The 24,459-nt window shown below is 44.7% G+C and overlaps 3 protein-coding genes across 10 annotated transcripts; 2 read left to right on the top strand and 1 right to left on the bottom strand.

The window, feature by feature from the left end:
• Positions 1-2,945, top strand: LOC131880367 (pre-mRNA-processing factor 39-like). 2 transcript variants are annotated; one of them, XM_059226982.1, is made up of 3 exons: positions 1-80; positions 261-356; positions 439-2,945. In XM_059226982.1, the coding sequence occupies exons 1-3, from the start codon at positions 16-18 to the stop codon at positions 2,564-2,566; spliced, it is 2,289 nt and encodes a 762-aa protein (XP_059082965.1). In that variant the 5' UTR covers positions 1-15; the 3' UTR covers positions 2,567-2,945. The 2 variants fall into 2 exon arrangements, with proteins under 2 accessions (XP_059082965.1, XP_059082966.1); XM_059226983.1 differs by lacking the exon at positions 1-80 and adding an exon at positions 83-197.
• Positions 2,856-21,944, bottom strand: LOC131880374 (phospholipid scramblase 1-like). Of its 3 annotated transcripts, none has more exons than XM_059226997.1 (4): positions 6,290-6,451; positions 5,990-6,191; positions 3,860-4,180; positions 2,856-3,276 (listed from the first exon to the last, which is right to left on the bottom strand). In XM_059226997.1, exons 1-4 carry the CDS (start codon positions 6,335-6,337, stop codon positions 2,969-2,971), a joined length of 879 nt encoding a protein of 292 aa, XP_059082980.1. In that variant the 5' UTR covers positions 6,338-6,451; the 3' UTR covers positions 2,856-2,968. The 3 variants fall into 3 exon arrangements, with proteins under 3 accessions (XP_059082980.1, XP_059082979.1, XP_059082981.1); XM_059226996.1 differs by lacking the exon at positions 6,290-6,451 and adding an exon at positions 20,263-21,944 and having other exon boundaries at positions 2,857-3,276; XM_059226998.1 differs by lacking the exon at positions 6,290-6,451 and adding an exon at positions 6,565-7,081 and having other exon boundaries at positions 2,858-3,276.
• Positions 8,230-24,390, top strand: LOC131880370 (phosphatidylcholine:ceramide cholinephosphotransferase 1-like). 5 transcript variants are annotated; one of them, XM_059226988.1, is made up of 6 exons: positions 8,230-8,467; positions 18,505-19,077; positions 22,091-22,367; positions 22,438-22,871; positions 22,969-23,243; positions 23,348-24,390. In XM_059226988.1, the coding sequence occupies exons 2-6, from the start codon at positions 18,620-18,622 to the stop codon at positions 23,869-23,871; spliced, it is 1,968 nt and encodes a 655-aa protein (XP_059082971.1). In that variant the 5' UTR covers positions 8,230-8,467; positions 18,505-18,619; the 3' UTR covers positions 23,872-24,390. The 5 variants fall into 5 exon arrangements, with proteins under 5 accessions (XP_059082971.1, XP_059082973.1, XP_059082972.1 ...); XM_059226990.1 differs by lacking the exon at positions 8,230-8,467 and adding an exon at positions 12,037-12,434; XM_059226989.1 differs by lacking the exon at positions 8,230-8,467 and adding an exon at positions 16,196-16,617.
• Positions 24,391-24,459: the final 69 nt, after the last annotated feature.

Raw genomic sequence — 24,459 nt, 5'->3', positions numbered from 1 at the left:
TTGAAAAGGAACAGCATGCTATGCAGAATAGCTAAGGACATTGAGACACAAGGAGGCTTCATCTGGGAAACATATCTATGGTGAGTTCTTTAGCCAGAATGGCTCTCTCAACCTCAGCAATTTGTGTCGGTAAAAACTGGCTGAGAGAGCTCGATCAACACAAATTGAAACTCACCTCTCAAGTCAAATCCGATCGAGTAAGTCGGGCCTGACGGGCTTGCCCCCTGATACTTTAGATTCTAACCCTGGTCCTGTTCCAGGTCATCCTCCAATCGGACGGCCTCAAGTCCTGGGGAAGTGCATCAAGCTTTTCCGGTTCTGATCCTCGGGTTTGATTCATTCCCAGTAACTCGTAGGTGAGTGAGTGTAGGTTTTCTTCAAGCGTGTCCCCCCCCCCCCCCCCCCTCTTCTTAGACTGGTCAGCCACCCCCCCATCAGCATGGACGATCCCGCCCCTCCATCCCCGCCCATGGCACTCACGGGGGCCGAGACGGCTGATCCACCGCCCGCTAAGAAAGCCAAGGTAGACCACGATTCAGAGACCACCCCTCCGGACCCGGTCGCTGAGACTCAAGCTGAGGATGCTAAGGATGCTAAGGATGCTGAGAATGTGCCGGATTCGGATACGCCCCTGGATCCATCCCTGGAATCCAAGAATGATGAGTCCTCGTCGGGGAAAAAGGAGCGTCCGGCGGATTTAGCCAAGTTCTGGAAGACGGTGGAAGACGATCCGGCGGATTTCACGGGTTGGACCTATTTGCTCCAGTTTGTGGATGCCAATGCCAATGAAGATGAGGCTCGTGAGGCCTATGAGGCCTTTCTTTTCCGATATCCCTATTGCTACGGCTATTGGAAGAAGTACGCGGATTACGAGAAACGCCGAGAACACCCGGACCGTTGCCAGCGGGTCTTTGATCAAGGGTTAAAGGCTATTCCTCTGAGTGCGGATCTGTGGCTTCACTACCTGAATCACATCAAGGTCGAAGAGAAGGATCGACCCGAATTTGTGCGCGCCCAATTTGAGCGGGCTGTGGCGGCGTGTGGGCGGGAATGGCGCTCGGACAAGTTGTGGGATAGTTATGTCAAATGGGAGAAGGAAGGTCAAAACCAGGTGAAAGTCATGGACTTGTACGATCGCATCTTGAGCAATCCCACCCAAGGACTGGCCCATCAATTCGACATGTTTAAGGATTTCGTCAAAGAAGTTCATCCCAAAGACATGTTGGCCGTGGATGAATTCCTGGCTTTGCGCAAGGAGGTCTTGAGCGCCCTTAAGGCGGAAAAGGCTCCGGCATCGACGGATAATCCGGCCGAGGCGGCCGAGGCCGAGCCGGCCGAGCCCGAGGTTCCGATTTTGAGTGAAGAAGAGGAAAATCAAGCCTTGCGTGAGAAACTGATACACCAACGCAAGAAGATGTACAAGGACACGGAGGAGAAGTCTCAGGAAAGGTGGAAGTTTGAGGACCAAATCAAGCGGCCTTATTTCCACATGAAACCCTTAGAGCGAGGTCAATTGAAGAATTGGAAGGAATATTTGGACCATGAAATCACGGAGCGCAAGAAAGAGGGTGGCGATGAGGAAGCAGTGGTCATTCTCTTTGAAAGATGTCTGATCGCTTGTGCCTTGTACGAGGAGTTCTGGCAAAAGTACGCCCAATGGCTACAAGAGCGGAGAGGTGATCACGTCGAAGCCATTCGAGATGTTTACCGACGAGCAACCACCCATCACTTGCCTACCAAAGTGGATATCCATGTCCAGTACGCCGCTTTTGAAGAGGAGCAAGGCCAATATGAAACGTCCTTGGCCATCTTGAAGAAGATTCAAAAGGAGCATCCCAATTTGCTGAGCTTGGCGTTGCGACAGATCAATATCGAACGCCGCCAAGGCAATGTCGAGGCAGTCCACCGACTCTATGAGGAGAGCATCGACAAGTTCAAACCCCCTACCAAGTCCGATCTGGCCATCAAGTACTCCAGATTTGTTCGCCTTCACTTGCGGGACTTCCCTAAGGCCAAAGCCATCATTGAAAAGGCGCTCGAAGCTGACGATAAGAACCCCAAGTTGTACCTCCAAATTCTGGACATCATGCTCCACGAAAACCCGTTGAATGTGGAAGCAGTCACAGCCTTGTTTGACGTGGCTTTGGAGAAATTGAGCAACTCCAAACATCAGATGCTCTTTTCGCAACGGAAAGTCGAGTTCTTGGAGGACTTTGGCCTGGACATCAAAGGCTTGCAAGAGGCCCAAAAGGCCCACTCAGCATTGGCTAAACAGACGCGCGAGGCTCAAGCCAAGGCCGACTCCACCAAAGAGGGCGAGGAAGTGGGCTCGGCCATCAAGACCATTGAGGGTCGTGGCGGATCCAAGACCAATGGCACCACCACCTACGCCGCTCCTGCGGCCAATTCAGCCGCCTACGCGGCCCAACACAACAATCAGTACCAACAATACGGGGCCAGATACAGCGCTCAATATGGCCAATATGGTCAATACGGAAGCTACTATCAAGGCAGCGGAGCTGGAGGCTATTATGGGGGCAGTAGCGGAGGCACTGGCGGTTACTAGAATTAAGGACACCAAGATTATGGCATTTCTTTTCACTTTTCACTAATCTTCTTTTCTCTTTGCAGAAAAGGAAAAGAACTTAAAAAATGGCGGAAAAAAACTTGAAAGAGAGAGAGAGAGGAAAAAATATCTTAGATAACTAGCAAGATTAGGATGCCTTTGGTTCCTCCATTGTTAGATCTACTCATTGGCATTGTAAGCAAGTTCAAGCTATAGGGTAGGCAAAACATGTTCCAACAAAATCTGAGCTGCGACTCAACATGCATTTCCGCCACCATGAAGAAAACTAAATTGTAAACGTTCTATTATTGTCCCCTCGCTGTTTTAACACACGCTTGTATATTCTCGTGATTTGTCAATAAAGTGTTCCCCTTTCGAGCATGGTGATTTTTGTCGTAATTGTTATCCAAGGACCTCGTCGACAACGCCATCGAATTCAAAGTACAAATAATCGATGAGGAAACAAACAGAGGTTAGGATGATCTTCATGTCCAGACTGGCTTCATCGGGAAAATCCACGCCAAATCGATCCCGTTCCGACGAATTCGCTCTGGCTTCTCGTTCAGCAGGTCCGGCCAATCTTTTGGCTATCACGCCGACTTTCTCGCCATCTTCTAAAATGTTAAACTCAATATCTCTCGAACAACAGCAGCATTTCATCCAAAAGCTGCAGCAACATCTCCGGCAACTCCGTTTACAGGCAGATGGACCTGTAACGAAAAGGAATTATTTTTCCAAAAACCTAATTCTATATTCACGAATGGCAAACAGCTAACGAGCCAAGTCCAAGCATTTTTGTGGTATTTGAATACAACATGAGTTGTTACTTTTTACAACTTAAATGGGCGGACCTACGATTATTCCCGAGGGTGAGGTAATAATTCATGTAGGCTGTGACGACGGATCGGGAGTATCCCTCATTTGGAACACCCATTATCAGATGACAAGCCGAGCCAGAGACTCCGTAACTGACAAAACAAAATGTTTATTCATGTAATCCACGATTTTTACGAACTGCTTATTTCTGAGCTTTTCGTTCGGAACACTTCGAATTCAAATTTGTTCAGAATTTAAGAACATCGGCATTCATATTCCCGAGTGAAGATAAGATCCAGGTCATGATTGATCAAAGGATATCATCCCTTTAAACTCGTTTCTTCAGCCCATTTCTTGATTTCATTTCCAGCTCAGGAAAAATGTACGTGCATCTATTTCCCCACAAAACAAAGTCTTGAGCGTATGACACTAAAGGAACATACATGTAGTAACTATGGAATAACGCTTTTGACGCACCTTCAATGGTGTAGATGGCGTCACCTTTGGAATCGCACACGTTGTATTTTGGGTAAAGGGAGATCCTCTGCTCAATTGACCCAATCACGTTGCCCTTAGGATACTCGATGTGCATGTTTTGATTGAAGCAGGGGCAACAAAATATATTATTGCAACGAAATGGACGAACTACTCGTACGATTTCGTTGCCCTGTCGGTCTCGAATATCCATGGAAAACCCTCGGAGTTGCTCGCAACATTGACGCGTTAAGCAGTTACTGTGTTCCACGGCCTTCAAAATGACTGCCCCAAAGTTATCGTAGATCTCGAACTCATTCTCATCTGCAAAGGGTCAAATCTTGTTCTGGTTGAATTGTTCATGAATAAAGAGAAAATAAGACGGAGGACACGCATGAGAACAAAGGAGACATGGAAAAGTGACAATATTATTTGACGCCGTAAATAGGCACTTCCCAAGCCTTTCATTGGGTCAAAATTAATGTTCGCGCACACCTATAGAGACGTGTAAAGTACCGGATCGGATCGGAGAGGCGTGTGATCTAGTCAGGCTGCGCCACAATCGCGGCAAGAACTACCATGATTTTAGCACATCCATTGCTTCCAAATTTTCATTGACAAAAATTGTTCGGGATCTAAGGAAATCGTTTAACAATAATTCTAAACCATTTCAGTCCAAAATTCATTTGATAAAGGTGACATTACATGGGAAGTGACAAAAATTTGCAGAAATACAAAAAAACATACTTGGTGCAAACATTTTGTCATCAGTAAGAAGTGTGGTGACACTTTCTTCATGGTAGAACCAGAGGGCGCACTAGTATGAAATCCCAAAGCTTTACACTTCTCTATAGGGCCTTTTTGAAATTAGCATCCCAAGGGAATCAAGCTACTCAAATCTTACATCAATATGTCGAAGCTGAAGAAGAGTATATACCAACAGAAAAAAGTGTTTGAACATTTCAGTGTAATTTAGAATATACTCCGTGCATTTTCATCAAAAAACTAACATATTATTCATTTAGATGCTTGGCATCCTGATCGAAAAAGAAACCCCATAAGTGTTTTTTGAATTTGTTGTGGTTGTGTATAAAGTAATGAATGGGTTAGATAGCCAATTTGATTATCTTAACTATCATTGGGTTAGTTCATAGACCACTGGAATCCAGTCGTCTATGGTTAATTGTATTACGCTAGGTTCATCAATAAAAGTTATGGCTGGTAGCTAATTGTAGACTAACGTCCACAGGACATAAAGGCGGACAGCAGAACTTTATTTTGTGTTGGTTGATTAAAGTTGGTTTGTGTTCCATCACATTGGTCATGAGTAGACTCCGACAAAAAATGTTGTTCATATGTCGAGCAGAAATTCGACAGGTTTGACCTAACCGTTTTTTTTGCCCGAGGAATAAAATTGAAGCTTTGCGCAATGAATGAAACAAAAAAATCTGCAATTGAAGACACATGAACTCGGCTGAAGTTCCTGTCCTTGGTCGTAACCAGAGGCCATCAAAATTTACATGATGGCAAGATTTTGCCACGATTTTATGAGCAAATTTTGGCCCTTTCGTGTAATCTGTTGTCCGATTTTTGCAATATCTGGAGAAAAAAAGTTGAAATTATCTACAGTATATGGTAACCGTCAAATCCGGTAACTTCGGGAAAGGTTTGTCGTAAGATTCGTTCCTTCTTTTCGCGACGGGATCATGCATACCCTACTTTAGTTATTATTTGACCTTGTTAGGGCGCCACTTGTATGAAAAGACTGCTTTTTCACAGTTGCATGCTAAATTTGCCTATCGTGATGCAATATTTTTCGATTGATATTTCAAAAAAAATACCTTCAGGTTTTCATCTTTTCATCCATTTACATGTAATTTGCTTCAGAACCTAGATATACTTTTGCAGCGCTCCTGAACTGAACTTTGTCAGAGAATGTATCTTAGCAAGTTTGCCCGCAATTTTTTCTAGCAAATTCGGACAATTTTTTTTTGACCGAGCCTAGTCATGATCAGTTATTGCTTAATGTGCTCAAACATGTGCCAAAAACAGCTTGGGAGATTCCTCAAAACCCCGACCTCTCATTTTAGACATTTGTGCGCCATGTTGATACTTTGATGATTTGGCCATTACCTTCATAATCACAACAGAAACAACAAGCTTCTGTGATTCCGGCCAATTGTTGGACCACGATCTTGTCTGAATTGGCCAGTTGTTCCAACGCTGGATTGGATATCGCCCTATTGTCTTGAGTGGAATTCCTCAGAGATTTAGGTTGTTCCGTGACGACCCTTTGCTCGGGGTTATTCGCTTGACCCGGTATTGGTGCTTCCATCTGCAACAACGGTTCGATAAACGTTCAAATTCACCAAAGTTGCGTGCTCCCAAAACAACAAAGGCAGGCAGGCGATGGTTAGTTCGGACTTCACTCACGGCAATTTGTTGCAATTTGGAAATGTCGATTTTGACGGATTTGAGCATGTTTTTGGTTGAACTTGCCAAAGTTAATGCCGGTTTTTTGTAAGTGTGCACGAAATTGCATTAAAAATTAAGCGGTTCAGAACATGGTAGATGGTAATTTCCGACTTTTGGAACCATCGATTGGAAACGTTCCACTGATCACATGTTTGTCTATTGTCATACCTGTTTTGCTTCCACGGTTTGATTCCAGGGAACATCAATTCAAATGAAGCTTTTCTCTTGCTTACCCTTTGTCCAGATGTGTATTCCACTAAATTCGATGACTGATCTCACACGATCCTTGAATCAAGGTACCGTTCCACTTGGAAAAGTGAAAGCTACTGACTGCTCCTTCCAATTGAGTGGGAAAGGTATTTATTCACTGAGCACACATATCACTGAATATAGGTACAACACGTATCAAATCGATCTGGCTTTTTGTTGCCCAGTCATGGCCTTTGAAGAGCCGTGTTGCCAAATACCATTAAGTATTCATGACTGAGCAACTTAATGGTTTGTTTTGTGACAAAAATGACGGAAAGGATAAGTGCATGGGAAGCGTGAACCCATTACTTGAAGTGAGTTCGAAAAACCCTTGGAGCCCATCTTAGTTTTTCAACTACTAGTCAAAGCAGCACGAAGGGTCTGTTGATGGTAAATGTGATCTAAAGAGCTTGAAGGCTAAAAAAAACAAAACCATCTTCCCCCAGTAGTAGAGTGTATTTTAGGTTCCTGGTCAGATTTGAAGCAATTTTGAGCGGATTGTTTTTGCCCCCAAGTGGAATTATGTGAGGCACCTATCCGTCGTCATTGCTAAAGGCTTTGTCATGAATTATTGGCAGATTCACAAATGCCTCGAAGAGTAATTTATTCCGTCATTGTTGTGAAGGATTCACTTTGAATGTTAAAGCATTCATAAGTCTTAAATATGTACAGAGAGCAAAAAAACAACAATGAACGTTAACGGTAATATTGGATTAGCAAAAGAGGTACCTAAAAATGCCTTATGTGGCAACTATGAATTTCTCATCTTCATCCAGTTTATGAGGTTGCGTGAAACCCGAGTGTTATGTTGCGAAGGAAATAGCCTCGAATGCGCGGCTAACAACTTTGGTCGTTGGGCGGGCTTGAAAGAAGAGAAAAAATGGTTTGGTCCAACCCATAGAAAACCATAATATGAAGTTATCTATGGTCCAACCCCAGCCAGCGCCCCTATTTATTGATTGCATCCTGTCTAGCGTGAGCTGCAAAGTGAATAAACATATTATTGGTGAGACTAATATCACATTTCTCAATTTCTCAATCGTCAATTATCACTTACCATTCTGTGAAAATGTAATCGTCCTTTTTGTAATCTAGTGTCACAAGGCACCGGTCACCCTGAGTAAAGAAAGGTTTTCTTCTGAAGAAAAATATGATCTCGTCATCAGGGAGACCACACCAGAGGTAAAAACCTTGGACATGGTACATTTTGGCCACAATCTCGATACTATCTCCTATTGTTACCAATGGAAATGTTTACGATTTAAAGCTAAGTCTCTGACATATTTATCAATTGTTAAAGCCTTTCAATGGTTATCCGCTAAGATTTTGCAAACATACGCTCTAGGATAGGGAAAACTTATTCAAAAATTGAATTCTGTCAGGAGTAGGTACTCCTCTATCGTGTTAAAAAACTGTCTATTCCAACAAGTTTGTAACCGGCTTTGGAAATGGTCTATACGCTAAATTTGCCTATTCTATCTTGTTTGGTTGTCTCGCTCAGTCGCAGAGAAAACATGATGGCAGAACCATTACCATGCAATTGACTAGGACGTTTCATGCCTACTTTTTGGTCTTTTCTCCACGCATTCTAGCTCATAGCTATACCCAAAACGAATCCATTCTGGGCTTTTTCTCCGTCTGAGGATCTAGTCACCCTGCTCGTCATTCAGTTCATGTGAGACTTGAGAGAAGTTTAGAGCAATTTCAAAAACTTGGATGGGCGGTGCTAATGTGGCAAATTAAGTTTGACAAGTGGTTCAAGTGAGAGGGTGCTGCCTAAGTGAAAGCACCACACGCACACCACAAAGTGACTCATTAGGTCACCACATTTGTGACTCGATTTAATAATGCATCACATTTCAACAACTAGACACTCGACTCGTCAAGGTAAAAAGCACAAAACCGACCGTTCTAGCTCTAGTTTTCAGCTTCTTGAAACGCCCCCCGCCCCCCTTTTGAGTTGAGTTGCTACCGAGTTCAAAAGATATGGTTGTTTTTTGGAATGACCATATTTACATTGCAAGTAGCTTTTGAGAGAACCTGAATGGACTGGATTGATTCCTTTCCAAGTCAAATTACAAAGTTCCTCCGCTTACATTCTATATCATATAATGAAACGCAAATTCTTTTTCTCGCTGGACAGTCTCCAATTCAAGTTGTTGATCTAGATTTAGTTCATTTCATCCACAGAAAAGGGGTTCAGCTCGGCTTATTGGTTTTATATTCCACGAATCATTAGGTCTGGCGAACAATAGTGGAATATAAACTTGTATCTCAATGTCGAACAGAACAAGGAATCCTTAGAAAGATCGGCTTCTTTCTTTCGAAGGCAATGACCACGTGGTAAAACCATATAAAAGATTGTGTGCTACGCAAAATGGCCTCGTTGAATTTGAACCCACATTATTTGGATTATTCTCAGCTTACTTGGTTATAGAACATGCTATGAACTATGCTAGGATGGAAAAATGACATTTTGAAATCGAGCCCGTGCGTTGCATTCTTCTTTAAATCATATCGTAAGATTGAGTCAAATGGTATGACACCTCAAAGCTCACTACCCAACTGCGCACAGTATGAATGAGTTAGCTCTCTTGTGGAAATAAATAGATTACTAGAATTATACGCCGCATTTTGAAAATTCATAACTCCATAGCTCTTCTCCTGGTTGTTTGATCAAGGTGAAGATTAAGCTACGTAATTGTAGCGACCTGCAGTCCGTCTCTTTTGAGGAAAACGCAATTCGTTCAATCGCTTCCCAAATGTTCATTCTGATCACTAGCATCTCCATCCATAGTCCAGAGGTTCATAATTAGGCACAGGTTCCATTCTGATCCACTACAGTTTTATTTACTTGAGAGTCATTTTGAATTATGTGGCCCCATGCAAAGCCGGGCCTCCAAAGTAGTGAGTTACTGAGACAGTAATGACAGACTCTGGCATAATTGAAAATGATAAACTGACAACGAAGGCCTTAAACTCAAGTAGAGCGTACATCCATCCATCACCATGGTTACTGTTTGTATAGGCACTCGAATAATTTCTGGCCTCAGTAATTGGCTGTCGTATGTAGAAGTTTCAAAATCACTTTTTTAATGTTAGCACGAATAATGTGTTTTGATTATTTGGATCTAGTTGAAGTACGTCTATTTATTTTGTTTGCGTGATCAGGACTCTATTAGTGCCAACCTGATGCTGAAAAAAAAATCTTCATCGTTAAACGGCAATGAAATTGAAAAGATGCATAAAGTTGCATGGTCTTCCGTGTCGAGTTTGGCATTTTTTTCTATATTCAGGAGACCTTCAAATGACAATTTCTTCCAAGCATGAATGTCCACTGTAATACTATTCCCAATTGACAGGAGCTCATATTCTGATAGACTCTGCTCAGGACAGGCTCCTTCATTTGGTTTAGACTCAGATTTAGTGCGACCTTGATCGTCTTCAGAGCTTCTAATAAGGTAACATTTCCATCCAAAGAGAATAATTCCGAGAGCTGATTACCATCTGAATGTGTCGTTTTATTGTCACTAATGCTATGGCTTCAAACAACAGTGAGTGAAAATCACGGATCGACCCGTGAGAAGATCTCTTCGCTGAAGGGCAAAGTGCGACAAGTGAAGGAAGTACGACGTAGGTAGGTAGGCCTTACTAACTCTGTTTCCTTCTCGACGTGAAAACAATTTCCGAAGAAACCACATTGTATTTATGCCAATGTTCAAGGTAGTGGTAACGAATCCAGTCCGCTAAATTGCATTATTTGGTGAATACGTTACTCAGGAAGGCGAAGATTTGTTTTCATCCGGAGATAGGTATAAAAAAAAATTCATGGTTCTTCCGCTTCTCCTCAATTCCGAACAAATACTTCGATTTGTCTTCTATTTGGGTGGAAGCTCTTTGAAGGTGTACCCAAAATGGAAAAGGATGGGTGAGAAAATTTCCGACCGACTGAGTTGGTCTTCCTTGACCATTGACCTTGAGGGGCTTGAGGCCTTTGGAAGATGCAGCTGGTTTTCTCCGCCTGATATGATCCATTCAGAGTCGTTCCCTCTCTTTGTCAGACGTTCGACCTTTGCATATGTTATCGAACCTCACATGCCTTGTGACAAGGCCGCGTTATTCAATGCAAAGTTCTTCCGTTACCAATCGTTGGTGGGGCCGTCCCTAAGTTCAAAACCGAGCATTCTTTCCACTCATGAAACTTTCCCTTTCATTTGGGGAGAGGGTTCGCTTGGAATCGTGTCTCGAGGCATGGAGGCACATTGTACATTAGGCGCGGAAAATATGATCGGTGTGAGAAAAATACTTATCCAACTCTTCTTCCTGCCTCCCTAGCGTATTTTCTGGCCTTTTCGTGAACTCGCCTGCACCGCCATTAAAAATGCATGTGTGCTCCGTCTCCCTTGAGTGAAGTTCTAAGGCAATTACTAATCTCAAAAGACCATCCATTAGTCAGTGTACTTTGCTAACTGTTCGGGCCCTTCAGGAGGCGTAGACAACTCGAAAAAGAGTCTGGCTTGTGTTTGCAAGTCAAAGAACATCATAAGACCCTCGAAACGTTTCCATCAGAACATGTTTGGCCTTGCTCGGCTTCCAAGCTTTTTGTGGTCCGAAAACAGGGAACCAATTACAGCCGAAAATGACATCTTCTTGAGTTGGATGGATATTGAGCTAGAGTGAGACGAGACTCAGTCCCAATTGATATCAAGGTGGATTGTTCTCCGGAAGAATCCATTACGAGTTTACCACCAATAGGGGAATCCAAAGTTCCTAATGGAGTGGCTGTCGTCAACTTGCGGTGAATACAACATTGGTTGGCCTAGTTCTCGAAAATGGTTGGGATGTCCATGATTGAGGAGTGCAGTGTTTCTGTTCACTCAGAAAACTTGACATTCTTTCACTTAAGGAGAATCCCGAATTTGGGCTGAGAAGAAGAAAAAGATATGCAGTAGTGGCAAAATTCCTCGGGATTGCAAGCTCCCAGTGGAATGCGAGATTGGACAAATTCTCTATTCCCCGGTAATTTTGCCATCGTCGTGCCCATCGAGAAGAAACCGAAAAGAAACGCCTCTCCTTCATTCAAAGAGGCTTCTAAAGGCTGCTACCTAGAAGTGGTGGTGGCGGTGGTCGTTGTAGTCGTAGTCGTAATCGTAGTCGTAGTCGTAGCCGTAGTAGTAGTAGTTGTGGCAGATCATTCATTCCCAAGCACGGAACCAAGAATCGTCTTCATTCTCGCCTTTGGATTCTTTCCCTTCATTCAGATGGAACGCGAGAGCGCTCCCAAGTTGGAACGACGAAGTTGGTCTCTGCGTTCAAGAAAAGGGAAAAGCGAGACCGAGAAAGGTCTGCCCTGCCACTGAGTGAGTCACTTTGTTGTGAGAGTGCTAGCCTTTTCTGCGATTTGGCCTTTCCCCTTGGGCTGTCGCTTCTGTTTCGCTGGCCTTTTCCGCCGACCAGAATGGCTGAAATCGAGCCTTAAGAGGGAAAGAGAGAGGGCAAAAAGAAGGCGGGTGACTAAGTGCGGTGTGCTTCTTGCTCGCTTGGTCGTTCGTTCGTTTGTTCGTTCGTTGATACGGAGGCAAGGCAAGTTCTCGTTGGTTGTCGGCATTGATAGTTGGATTGCTGGTTCTCCTCCTCCTTCTTGTACACTTTTGGAGTTCATTTTTTGGTGCATCTGTGTCCAGCGTCGGTTATTATGTCAACCCGAGTCCCAATGGCGTGTTGAGCAAGCCCCTGACCCGAAGCTATCGGTCCATCATTTTGGTCTTGTCACACCATCAAATGACTTCATTGGAACAAACGCTAGCGCTATTTATAACCCTTCCGGAGAGCTGTTCACTAACTTGACAGAAAGGTAAGAAAGCTGATTGATGTTCGCCAATTTCGTATTGGACCACGTCCAATAGCTGATCTTGTGTTCACAAAAAAGAGTGTCCCCATGTATTTAGTAGCTAAGCCTTATTTCGTCTGAAGAGACTGTAAATGATTGGATTACCTCATCTCTCGTTTTTACCCTTGCCACAATCTCGATTTCCATTTCCTCTCCCATGATGCGCATTACTCGGGCAATTTAAGTGTGAAAAAAGCATTTCGGTCGCTTGACAGATCGTAATTCAGGACCCTTTGTCCTGAATACATGACTGTTACGAGAAGAAAACTTTATTCAAACAACGACCCAAGAGACTTTGAACAATGTGTTTTGGGGATTGGATCGGCACATTGTCGTTGGCCAGGCTTTGAACTAGATTTCTTTGACATGACAGCCAAAAGGAAACGGGAAACAGATATCGAAGATATTGTTCGACTTCATTTCGTCCCAATAATCGTCTCTCCGAGATTGGCACTTGTACTCTAGGTGTCTTAAGCAGAAGAAGAATCCAAGCCATCTACCCTTGAAATATCGACCCAAAGGTTTCATGGAAACTTCAAGAGTCACTCGACTTATTCTTATAAATATTTCATACATACCGGTACACGTACTCACAGTGGCTCATCCCTTCAACGAACATTCTTCAATGTGCAAAGGAGCTATTAAGAACGTAACCAACAAGGCATGTCTTTCACCTGCTTTCTTAGATAACGGAGGAAATAATTAAATGATCGATTGTAAGCTCCCAAGGTCTGACACACTAGCTGAGGATTGGACTTGATTAAAAAGCGACACCTTTATTCGGAGGGTTTGCATTGCATTCATTGCGGTCCCGAAAGATCCCAATGACACTTGAGTCCAGCCCTGTTTTATGCAACAGTTTCCATTGCAAACCTGGAGCAATGGTCTTAGATATTTCCAGCACCCTACACCCCCCACCTCGCACACACAAAAAAAAAAAAAATCTAATTGCGCGTTAAAACACCTCCTTCTTTAAAGTTGTGCAACCCTTATCGGTTTCATCTTTCCCTCTCTCGGTTATGAGTCCATTCAAGTTAGTTTTGAGGTTAGAGGCCATTCGATCGCAGCTTTTGTCAGGGAGGGTTGGACTTCCCAGAATCTGAAATTCAGGGAGACGAGTCTATTTTGGGAGCTTCTTCCTTCAGGCTTGCAATCTTAGGACCAATGAAACGATCATCCTCTTCAGGGCACCATAAGAGGCTCTTAAACCGAATTTCGACACTTCATTGCAAGAGAAATGCTTGAGAGGAGAAAACTTTGTTTGGGGACATGCTAAGGCCTGAGGGTTGGGTTAATCCCCGAGAGATCCACTTGCGTCTTGGACCTCGGAGGTTTCTCATATCCGAGAATATGTGAACAAGTCCCATAGAAGATGCCGTCTAGAAAACCTCAAATGGCCAGCTTTCGGTCCCAATGGCTTCTGGTCCATGAAATAGGAACGACCCACAGACTAATCTGACGGGCCCAAAGGCAAGATGCTTGGATAGCCATTGGACGGAACCCCGCCTACCGTTTCCACGGCCCAAAGTTTAAAGGGAAAAAACATTGCTCGAACCCAAGAAATTGTTTACTCGAATCGGCCCTGGAAGGTGGAGTTCGCTTGGAGCTCCATTTGGGAGCCGAGATTTACTTACAAACGAGAGTTTAATGGCCTCAAATTGATCTCGCACTCTGGAGTCCCAAACAAATCAATCAAAGCATCTCCCCCAAAGCCATTGAATGCCGGACAATCCCCAGAAAAGTCGGTAGTAACATGGTGGTGGGCATGAATAGTGCCTGTGCATGGATAAGTGGGATTCCCTTTCCTTATATTAGTGTTCATCTACCACGGAAGCTCCTTCATTGTGCTCTGAATGCCAATCCAGAGTATCGTGAGCCTTGAGTATGCCAGGCTTGCTAATCCTGCTATGATATTTCTTTAGCAACAGGATTGGTGTACCGCTCATAAATATTGCACCCAATGCTGATCGAGTATATGCCAGCATTATCTTCAACTCGTGACGTCATTCTGTTGGGCCATGCATGAATTGCGATCTTTATTCTTGATTGTAACAATACGCCGAGTTCATAGACGTTCTGAAGACGTTCCATAAACTTGCTCAACATAGTACAGGCTCCGATCATTTTATGGCACCAAGTGATTAGGAACTGACTCATTCTCTTCACTTTTTTTTTCTTCGCATCTCACTCACTCTCACTTTGAGGCAATGTACACACGTACGTCATTTGGCCACAGGGGTTTGCTTATCAGATGATGCTTGAGAGATTCCTCAAATTTGAGGAAGTTGGGACTAAGATGGAAAATGTGTCCTGATGAGCTCAAGTGAATAGGCCAGACAATGGATTCGAGTCTGCTTGCTTTTGGTGGTCTGTGTGAGAACGTTAAACTTAGAGCGCCGATTTCCTTAGCACCCAAGGTCTTCAAGTTTGATTTTTGAGGCAGTTTTGTTCCTCCTTGCATGGCAACTCTAAATCGGGGTATGCTAAGGGCTGTTTAGCGCGATGCAGTCCATTCGACAATCCCCAGGCGTCCGAATGATCTCTATGCATTGTGACAATGATTCAATTGAAGGATTCATTGTTAAGCGGGACTCCCAATGAAGGCATGAGCCAATTCGACTCATGAATTTGATTTGCAGGCCAGGTGCCGTATCAAACCTACCGGTTTTTACCCAAGCAGTTTTAACCCCTTTTCTTATGAAACTGGACGGGGCAGATTCTTCTTAGTTGCAGTTGACCAGTTCCAAGAAAAGTATTTCATTTGGTTTTGGCTTTTGATATGATAACTATTTGCTCTTTCATTAGAGGAGTAATAAACGATTTGGAGGCGGCGGCGGCGGCATGAGATGTTCGTTGGAAACTCTTTCAAAGTTTCAAATATCTATTGTGATATAGCTTATGACCTGATTTGGCAGGCAATTAGGGAACAGCCAGGCCTCAAGATAAGCCTTTTGTGATAGCTATTCTGTTGATTTGCATCAAACTGTGAACGAGATAGGCAATTGAATGAATCGAGTTCCTTGTAAAGAATACCATCTCCTTGGTACATATGAACTCACGGTGCTCAAAAACAAGTCCCTCAAACCCCTCTCGTCTTCAACTCCTATCCGCTAGTTTTGGAGTTACAAAAACTGCCGCTCGCCTCCAATCGAATTCCTCCAGGACTTCAAAGCCTCTCAATGATCAGAATTGTGGAATTATCCCACAATATGTTGAAAAATGCTGGCCCACACAATGTCTGGATGCCATTTAGCCGTCCGGTATCATAGTTTGTGGGAGACACTGTCCGTCCGTTTTGCTTTTCGTCTCGAACCCTGAACAGGGGCCCTCAAGTAAGGGCCAAAATGTATCCCGCCGAAGTAACACATCCCGATGTGGTGTTGTTCGCTCGAAGGACCCCATCGTCCATATTCGTTATTTTGAGTGCCCCGTTCAAGCTAGGGACTGGTTTAACGAAGCAACGCTTAAGGTAAATTTGTAGCCAGGATAGTCTTGCCGTTTCAGAGTTGGGAACGCACTTGGCATGCTTCATTTGCCAGTCTGATTTCTCAGCCTGTTTTGGGCAGACTCTATGGCATTATCTATGTAGAGAAAACACACTTGCTATGCAAGCCTTCAATCAATCGAAAACTATGTAACAAGTGGCGTCCCCTCTTGAGTCGACAAATGGAATAGTGGATCGAAGTTTCGAGGCAACACTGGTGGAAAAGGTAGTTCTGAATCCGTTTTGAAACTGCTAGAGCACGCACTCAGCCACTCACACACTCACTCGCATACTTTACAGGCAGTTTGTTCCGTAGACAGACAGGAGAGACACTCACGGCATGGTGTGGACTGTGTAGCGTATATTGTGTAGTACTGCTGTACATGCAAGCATTGAAGGAGCGCTGCCCGTGAGCATGTCTCTACAGGGCCCAAATGGTGCTCAGTGCTCACACTCGTTTCAAGAAGTCAGACCTCAAAAAGTGGCCTTCTTGGAGTGTTTTATGTTTTGTGTTTATATTTTTTGTTTGTGAAGGTTCCTAGTGCTTGGATGCAAGTAATTGGTTATGTGAGAGTGAAGTTTTGTACCAAAAGTGCCGAAAATAAGCCGTTCTATGGCATGGGAGTGGCTCCAAAAGGACCCATAACAGTACACCAGTCCCTGGTGAGTTGCTGTGTGTTTTGGGCGTTTCACATTCATTTTGAGGCCTTAGTTGAGGATAAGGACAAAACGAAGCCTCACCCTTTCAATAATGATAATGGGGATGTCTCGTGTCGTCTGGTAGTTGCTCATAGGCCTTTACGGTAGACGGGTTATTTCAGGAGGAATGGAGCAAGTGACGCAATGTAATTTTTTTTTGATATCCAAATTGATGTTGCCCTGTTGGCACACCCTTTACATGTGCTCAGGACATGAGCCAACACAACGAGAACTACCAATGCTGCTTGGGGCGTTACAATAGATTCCATTGCGAGCTAACGTGTTCTTGCATGGGAGAACATGAAAGTCACACAAACATGGAAGGCACTCCACCCTGTCCGGGATTAGAACCTCCCTTAAGTATATCGTGGGCATGATGAGTCTGATGGAGTCAACTCATTTGGGGGAAAGTGTTAAGCACTCTCGAATTGAAACCAAACTACCACATTCTGCAGGCAAGCGAGATGTCGCTCCAAGACGGAAAGAGCTTTCAATAACACGTCCGGGAAATCGTGTTCAACCATAGTGCGGGTGTCGGTTTGTCGGTGGGTTGGTTGTTTTTCTGGGCTCACTCGAGTCGGTTCGGTTCAACGCTCTGAGCAAGACAAGAAACAAAAGCAGGGTGCTGTAGTAAGAAATGAAGAAACGAGAATCCATAGAGAGAGGCAAAAACTCCCGGGTTTTAAACACGTTGCATCACTCACCGCTAAAACGAGATGAGGCTGGGAGTCGGAAAATGTAGAATATTTGTCACCTAACGCTTGGCCGGTTTCGAGGGGATTCGTTCTCATGCCCGATTTACATGTGTATGTTCATGTCATGAAACAGAGCAACCACTTCAATTATTCCACAAATGTTCAATATTGAATAGGAATGCTCACCAGGTTTACCATATACAGAGTTGAAGCCTGCTCGTGAGTGAGTTGAACATTTGAGAGCAAAAACAATGACTCATTTGAATTCGAGGATCTCGCCCCACTCAATGTATGTATGTACTGGATAAGGATGCCTGTGCTTGGCACTTTGCTCTGACTGGAGTCTACAGCACACATTCGAGAGCAGGAATAATCCCTCATGCACGATTCCAAACATGTGATGCCTCCATTCCCGAGATGAAAATGGATGGCATGGTGACTCCAAAAGAAGTTCACCCCTGTCGATCCACGAAGTGCCATCCCGATTACAGAGCATCAAAAAAATCGCCGGCCATCTTGACATTTGATCCCCTTGCTTCAGCAAATTAACAGTTGTGTAGAGCAGGAAGTGGAAAAGAGTTCACTATTGTTCAAGCTCATCCATTGTCATAGTTCCTGTAAGGATTAGAACAAATGACGGAGCGAATTCCTGCTACCAGAAATTTCCGCGATCAGGCTCCCGAAACCAGTTTCTTTATATTATCAGGAGAATAGACGTCACTGTTTCTGGTACTACTGGGGAAATCATCTTCGGCGACGGTCTAGTGAACAAGAGCGGTCGTTCTCGGAGAAGAGTGATAACTCCCTTTGGTCGGACAGCATTTCCTGTTCTAAGGGCAGATTACGAAATAAAGAGCCGTTGGCTTCCTTCCCTAATCAGTTGTGCTACAGAAGCAACCAGAAGGGTCAATACTTCTCGAATAAGCAATTGCAAACTCGAGTAACGAATTCCGTGCCAAGCACCTTTTTTTTGCCACAAGTGCCAAGGTCAGTGTCCAAGTTGGCTCTTTGTTCGCGACATACTCGTCTTCTTCCTCCGCTATTGCATTGATTCAGAAGATGTTTGTCTCGTTGAATGTTTATTTGTGAGTGCACGTGTGTTTCCTCCGTTCCTCCCTCCATCATCTAATCATGGTGCGTTTGTCATCTCTTTCAGAAAAGTCTCTTGACTGATTCAGACCCAAGTGACAGAATGTTGAACTGTTTCTGACATTGCTCGCCTCAACTCGTCTCGCATCGAAATCAATTCCGTGGATTGGATCTACCCTAACATGGGTCAAGATGAGCTCGTCCTTAAGATCCCTTCGGAGGACAGTGTCGATTCGTCGTCGGATCCAAGCCCGAAACCCCCGTCCCCCACCAAACTGATTGGAGGCTCGTCTTTGGTCTCGGGGAACATGTCGGCCCGGATCTCGTCGAGTAGCAAGAGCAACAAATCTCACTCTCGGGAGTCCAGTGGGGCTAGCGTGAAATTCGTGAACTCGCCCCCGCATCATATGCACCACCCTCATCACCTCAATCATCATCGGCGAAACGCCAGTAAGGGCAGCACCGAGTCCCATGTAGTCATACTGACCCCTTCCGAAGATCTCACCGTGTCGGATCGGCTCTCTCCTGAGGACGACGATGATGAACAGAGTGACTTGTCAGAGGACGACCGCCTCCTACCTCCGTCCATTGAACAGGACGAGATCCACGGGGAGGACCTCGGCCCTAATGTGAATCTGAGGTAAGTAAAATACTGCTTTTCTCGTATCAAGGATGGCGATGATGACTTCATGAGCATGATTCAGGATCAAATTGGCGCCTAGATTGGCTGGCCACGTGGATAGAGGTTCTACTGACATGAAGTGAGTTGCATCAGAGTGTTTGAGATAGTTGGTCCGTGTACATGGGGAATTTAGGAGATGACTTCACTCTGCTGAGGATGGATATCTCGAAGCACTCTTTGCTCGTTGTTGAACTGATTTCTAACCAATTTGAAATTATGNGGGAATTTAGGAGATGACTTCACTCTGCTGAGGATGGATATCTCGAAGCACTCTTTGCTCGTTGTTGAACTGATTTCTAACCAATTTGAAATTATGTCAAGGAACAACTGCGTGTAATTGTTTTTATTTCATGAATTTTTATGCCTTTTTGGGTAGCAAATCTCGCCTCTCTTCAATAATTCAATTGAAGTTGGAGCTTAAGAGTACAAAGCTGTCAAGCCATTTCAAATTTGATCGATTCAGTAATGCTAAATACCTTTCCCGTTATTGAAAAGGATAACAGCATAGCTTTACATTTACCAAAAAAAGCTCAAATTGGCCGCGCTATTCGAAGTTCAGTATCTTTTCGCCCGACTGTCATGAAAATAATTGATAACGTCAATCAATAATTCAACTTTTTCCCTCGTTCCGGCTAAAATGGTAGTTCTGAGTTCAAGCCCCCGTGCCTTCAAAATTATACAAGGGTATTTGGAAGAGGCGGAAGAGGTTTTTTTTTTTATCTCGTGCTCTCGTCGCTTGGCCTTTCTCCAAGTTTCGTACCTCGTGGTGCCTTGCACTGTATACGTGCAATGTCCGTTTTCAAGGTGGCCATGGCCTCAAAAAATGATTGTTGTCGATCCTCGATCAAAGAAAGCAAGGCGGGCGAAAAATAACTTCTCAGTCTGGCCTGCGAACATTGTCGTCGAAAGAACGGACGAACGGACGGACGGACCCCAAGATTTGAAGGAAAAATGCTTTCCTGGATGGAGAGAAAGTTAATAATTGATGAACGACCAACGTCGTCTGTCGCGATAATCAAGAGCTTATTATTGAGACATGGCGCCAAGAAGATCTTGTACACGCTATCAGTGAATAAGCTCAAGAATCGTTTGATTTGACATGGCAAGGACAAACAAAGGCTGCAACTAAAACATGACACTCACCAAAGAAATGTCCGACATTTTCAGTGAACCGAGAATCTCGGAGGCAAAGTCCAAAGTTAAACCAGAGACTATGTTTAGCATGGATTTCAAATGTTTCAATTTTGAAATGACACGAAGTCAGGTTCATTGAATCACATATTTACCTTGTACGTGATTACATACACACATACACACACTATTATGCTACACATGACCACTACTCTATAGTTCTGATTGGGCAGTACATGTTCATGTTTTCTTATCAAAGAACAGAGACGTAACTTGATCTAAATATCGTAATTGCTTCCCGCTGTGCTCTTGGGCAGGTGTTTTGTGCATAATCTAGATGCAATGCTCTCTCGATAGTTTTGTAAATAGATGGACAGGACATTCAAGTTTGCGCACAGGTTATCAAAGGGCCATTCATTCGGCGACTCGGTCTAACGCCGCCGCCACTAAAGATCTACTGTTTACATGTAGATACGAGCTTGTTACATAATTCTCCCGAGATACATGTAATAGGTAGAACGCAGATGGACCTTTCACTCCGCAATGTCATGAAGCGCGCTCGAAGTCCATTTTGGAGTGATAATTGGCGTGGATCTTAAGTAAGTTCCTGACCCCGAAGAGAGTTTCCCCGACGTTTAAATCTCAGCTCCAAACGGGTTTGATCCAAACTGGTCTTAGACTCTCCTACCATGCATAATATCATCAGTTTGTCTGAGTCAGTTTTGTTGATAGTAGCACGAGTCTGTGACTCTGTGTGGAGTGATATTTGGATTCAGGGCGATGTTTTGCGTATTGAACCTCGGACAAATTCAGCTTTACACTCCGGCAATTGACTAACGATGCCATGAATGGACATTGCACCCAGATTGCACCGAACTTCCACTTGGATATCTAGATCGGCTTTGGATGTTCCCCTTGAACTATCTTGTGTAATGCTCGATTCGGGTCGGGTTCGAGGTCCTCGTCTTTTTTTTGGCGTGATCGCTCTTTGAGATTGTCAGCCAGCAGGCACTACGACAGCACGACGACCAGTAGAATTGTATTCTCGAGTTGCGGTATGTGCAGCCTTTCGAGTGGAAACAAATTTTCACCAGCTGACTCAGAAAAACACATCTTCTAGAATCATCATTCTAATGCGCCATCAGGAACTCCCACTATCACGGGGGAAAAATCCAAGAAAACACTGACCTAGCACTCAATACCAGTTCCCACTCTCACGTGATCAGACCGTTGTGCAATTTACACCCTCACAGTTGTTGCTTGCGTCCATTAGGAAACCCGTTTGTGTGAGTGTCGCGCTATGAAATTCCATCCACTCTCATGGTCCTTGAAAAAGTGGAGAAGAAGGGATGGTGACGTTCATTGTTCAAGTGTTCCCCATGTACAATGATTAAGTAACTTGTAAAATGAACAAGTGTGCGACCTCGGATCATCTGTGCTTTGAATTTTTTTCATTACCCAACGGATGCCAACTCAAAGTTCTTGTGCGATAGGTTTTCCGTGCTTGCAACAAGAAACGAACCTCGTGATAGTTGCTATTTGTTCCATTGATCCGCTCAAAATATAGTATGAAGGAGGACAAAGAGAGGTAATAACAGGGAGAAGGCTGTAAACGTGTCTCGTGTTCTCTGCAGTGCTTTGCGTCTGTCTCTTCGTGTTTTGTCGTAGATACCAAGATATCCAGATATCCATCTCCCAATCCGTCAGGTTGGTGCCAAATCTTCCTCAACTAACTTTATACTCCATCGCCCATGGATAAAGCAAGCTTTTGGCACACTCTAGGCTGAGCCAAAATCAAACGAAACGACCACTCCCTCCTGACACTGTGTTCCCTTTACAGAATGCTACCCGCTGATGATGCCAAAACCCATGGTGGCAGTTATGGATCTTTTACTGATCTCAACGAGCACGATCCTGAGAGCGAGGTCAATCCGAATCCTCGAGGGTCCTCTTTACCTCGAGGCGCAACCCAAAGTCAGAGTGGTGGGAAAGCCAAGGGTAAAGTGCCCGCAGAGAAACATTCCAATCCCCACCCGGCCAACGCGAACGATGGTCGGCCTCGCCAACGCGGCACGGGTGATACGAATTCCCGCGAAAGAAGCTCTGTGATATCAAGCGTAAGTTCCCAGCGATGTTCCATTGACTTGGAATGACAACAATTGACATTGATTTTGGTCTTCTTTTCAGAGTGGTGCTTACTTTCAACAAACAGGAGCCAGCAGTGTGCACGATAGTTGCTCATCCGACGATGAAGCTGGCCGAACCAACGCCAATGGATACGTGCGGAGGAAATCTCGTCATCCCAAGAACTCCTCCGTGCGTATTGAGGTGGACGGGCCAGTCCCGGCTTCTGAGAGCGCTAATCATACCACAGTAGAGCTGGAGGAGATCCCCTGCGAACCTTTAAAGACTTTATTCTCCTTCGTGTTCTTGTTTTTGGCCTGGTTGGCCACCACCACTAGTTTAGCTCTGACTCATGAACGGGTGCCCGACATTGCACCCTTGCCAGATATCTTCCTTGATAATGTCCAGTACCAGCCGTGGGGTTTGGACGCTTCCGAGATCGTGATCATGATCGCTACCATGTCAGCATTTGCCTTGGCCCTCTTTCACCAGCATCGGTAAGACGATTTTGTGTCCCAAGATTAAGGGGCCCGTCTTCCTACCACTTACGTACAGCGATCTAACTCTCACCTTTTGTCTGGGTTCCGCATGTAGGTTCATTGTGTTCCGGCGAATCTTCTTCTTGGCCGGGATCCACTATTTTTATCGGTCTGTGACCTTTTATGTGACCGTATTACCCAAAGCGGATCCCACTTACACGTGTGCCCCCAAGTCTGAACATCTTACGTTCATGGTGATTGCGCAGAGAGTCCTCAAACTGTTGGGAGGCATGGGACTGTCCATCAATGGACGCCATGTCTACTGTGGGGATTACATCTACTCGGGCCACACTATGACGCTACTAATGACCTATTTGGTGATTCAAGAATGTAAGTCTCCAAAGTGCTTTCATGGACCCGCAAACCCAGAGTGCCCAATCTGAAATAGCATCTGCTTTAACCACAACTTATGCGTTTTTCTCCGTTCCTGGCAGATTCTCCCCGTCGTTGGTTCATTCTTCGTTGGATATCGCTGGCCACCACCGTGGGTGGAGTGATCACATTGCTCTTCGCTCGCGGACATTACTCAGTGGACGTGATCATTGCGTACTGGATCACCACGAGATTGTGGTGGATCTACCACACCATGGCCGACAACCAACATGTGGTGCACGCCGATAATACCACCAATCGACTCACCAAATTCTGGTGGTGGTATGTGTTCGTCTACCTAGAAGGCAATGTGCGTCAACCCCTACCCAAAGGCTACAGTTGGCCTTTGCCCAAGCAAGTTCAACACGTGCCCGCTCTCATCTGGACCAAGATCCGAGGGGGTGGCGAGGATTCGAACACGGGCGCCGAAGACGGCAACGATGCCTACCCCGACAATGACCCTGAAGCGGGTCGTCCGTCTTTGGGTCATGCTGTGAGCGCTGAAGGTCGACGAGGTCGGGGAGGAGAAGGAGGAGGGGCAGGGGGTCCTGGGTCGAGCTCGACTTCCGCCGCCTCGCTTCGATGACCCTGGGAGAGCTTCACTTGGTTACGTGTATAATTCATTCTGATTGCTAGAATCCACCTCTTTGGCTTACCACTTTTGAGCTGAATGTGTCTGGATTGATTTCGAATACCGTTTTGTCCCCCTAGCGGCTAGATTTAGAAACTACTGGCCTCGGCGTGGATCGATCCGGTTATGACGCGATACTAGAAATGGTGTATTCCTCAAAGTGCCGTAATAATTTTTAATAGATTTTCCCAGGAGACCGTGTATTTTGACCCAACCCCCTGAATAAGAAGCGACGTTGCCTTATTACTACTACTACTACTACTATTACTGATGCCCCTAATCTACTCCTGTCTCTTTAAACATATTATATGATTGTCTTTGGATCTCCCTCTATATTCCACAACTTATCGTTATTTTTACTGTAAGTTCCAAAGAAACCGTCTATCACATACATACATACAAACATACAAGCATTATTCTCCCCAAGTATGAACATCGACCTTTACCACGCCAAATAAATCTATGACAACTACACCCAACCCGTGAAGTTCATTCTCATCCGCCGCTATGCCCGCCTAACCGCCGTACCTGACCGCACCTGTT

This window comes from Tigriopus californicus, chromosome 5, assembly GCF_007210705.1.
Source record: "Tigriopus californicus strain San Diego chromosome 5, Tcal_SD_v2.1, whole genome shotgun sequence".
NCBI lineage: Eukaryota > Metazoa > Arthropoda > Copepoda > Harpacticoida > Harpacticidae > Tigriopus > Tigriopus californicus.
Note: the sequence above shows the minus strand (reverse complement) of the source record. Positions and strands in the feature narration are given on the sequence as shown.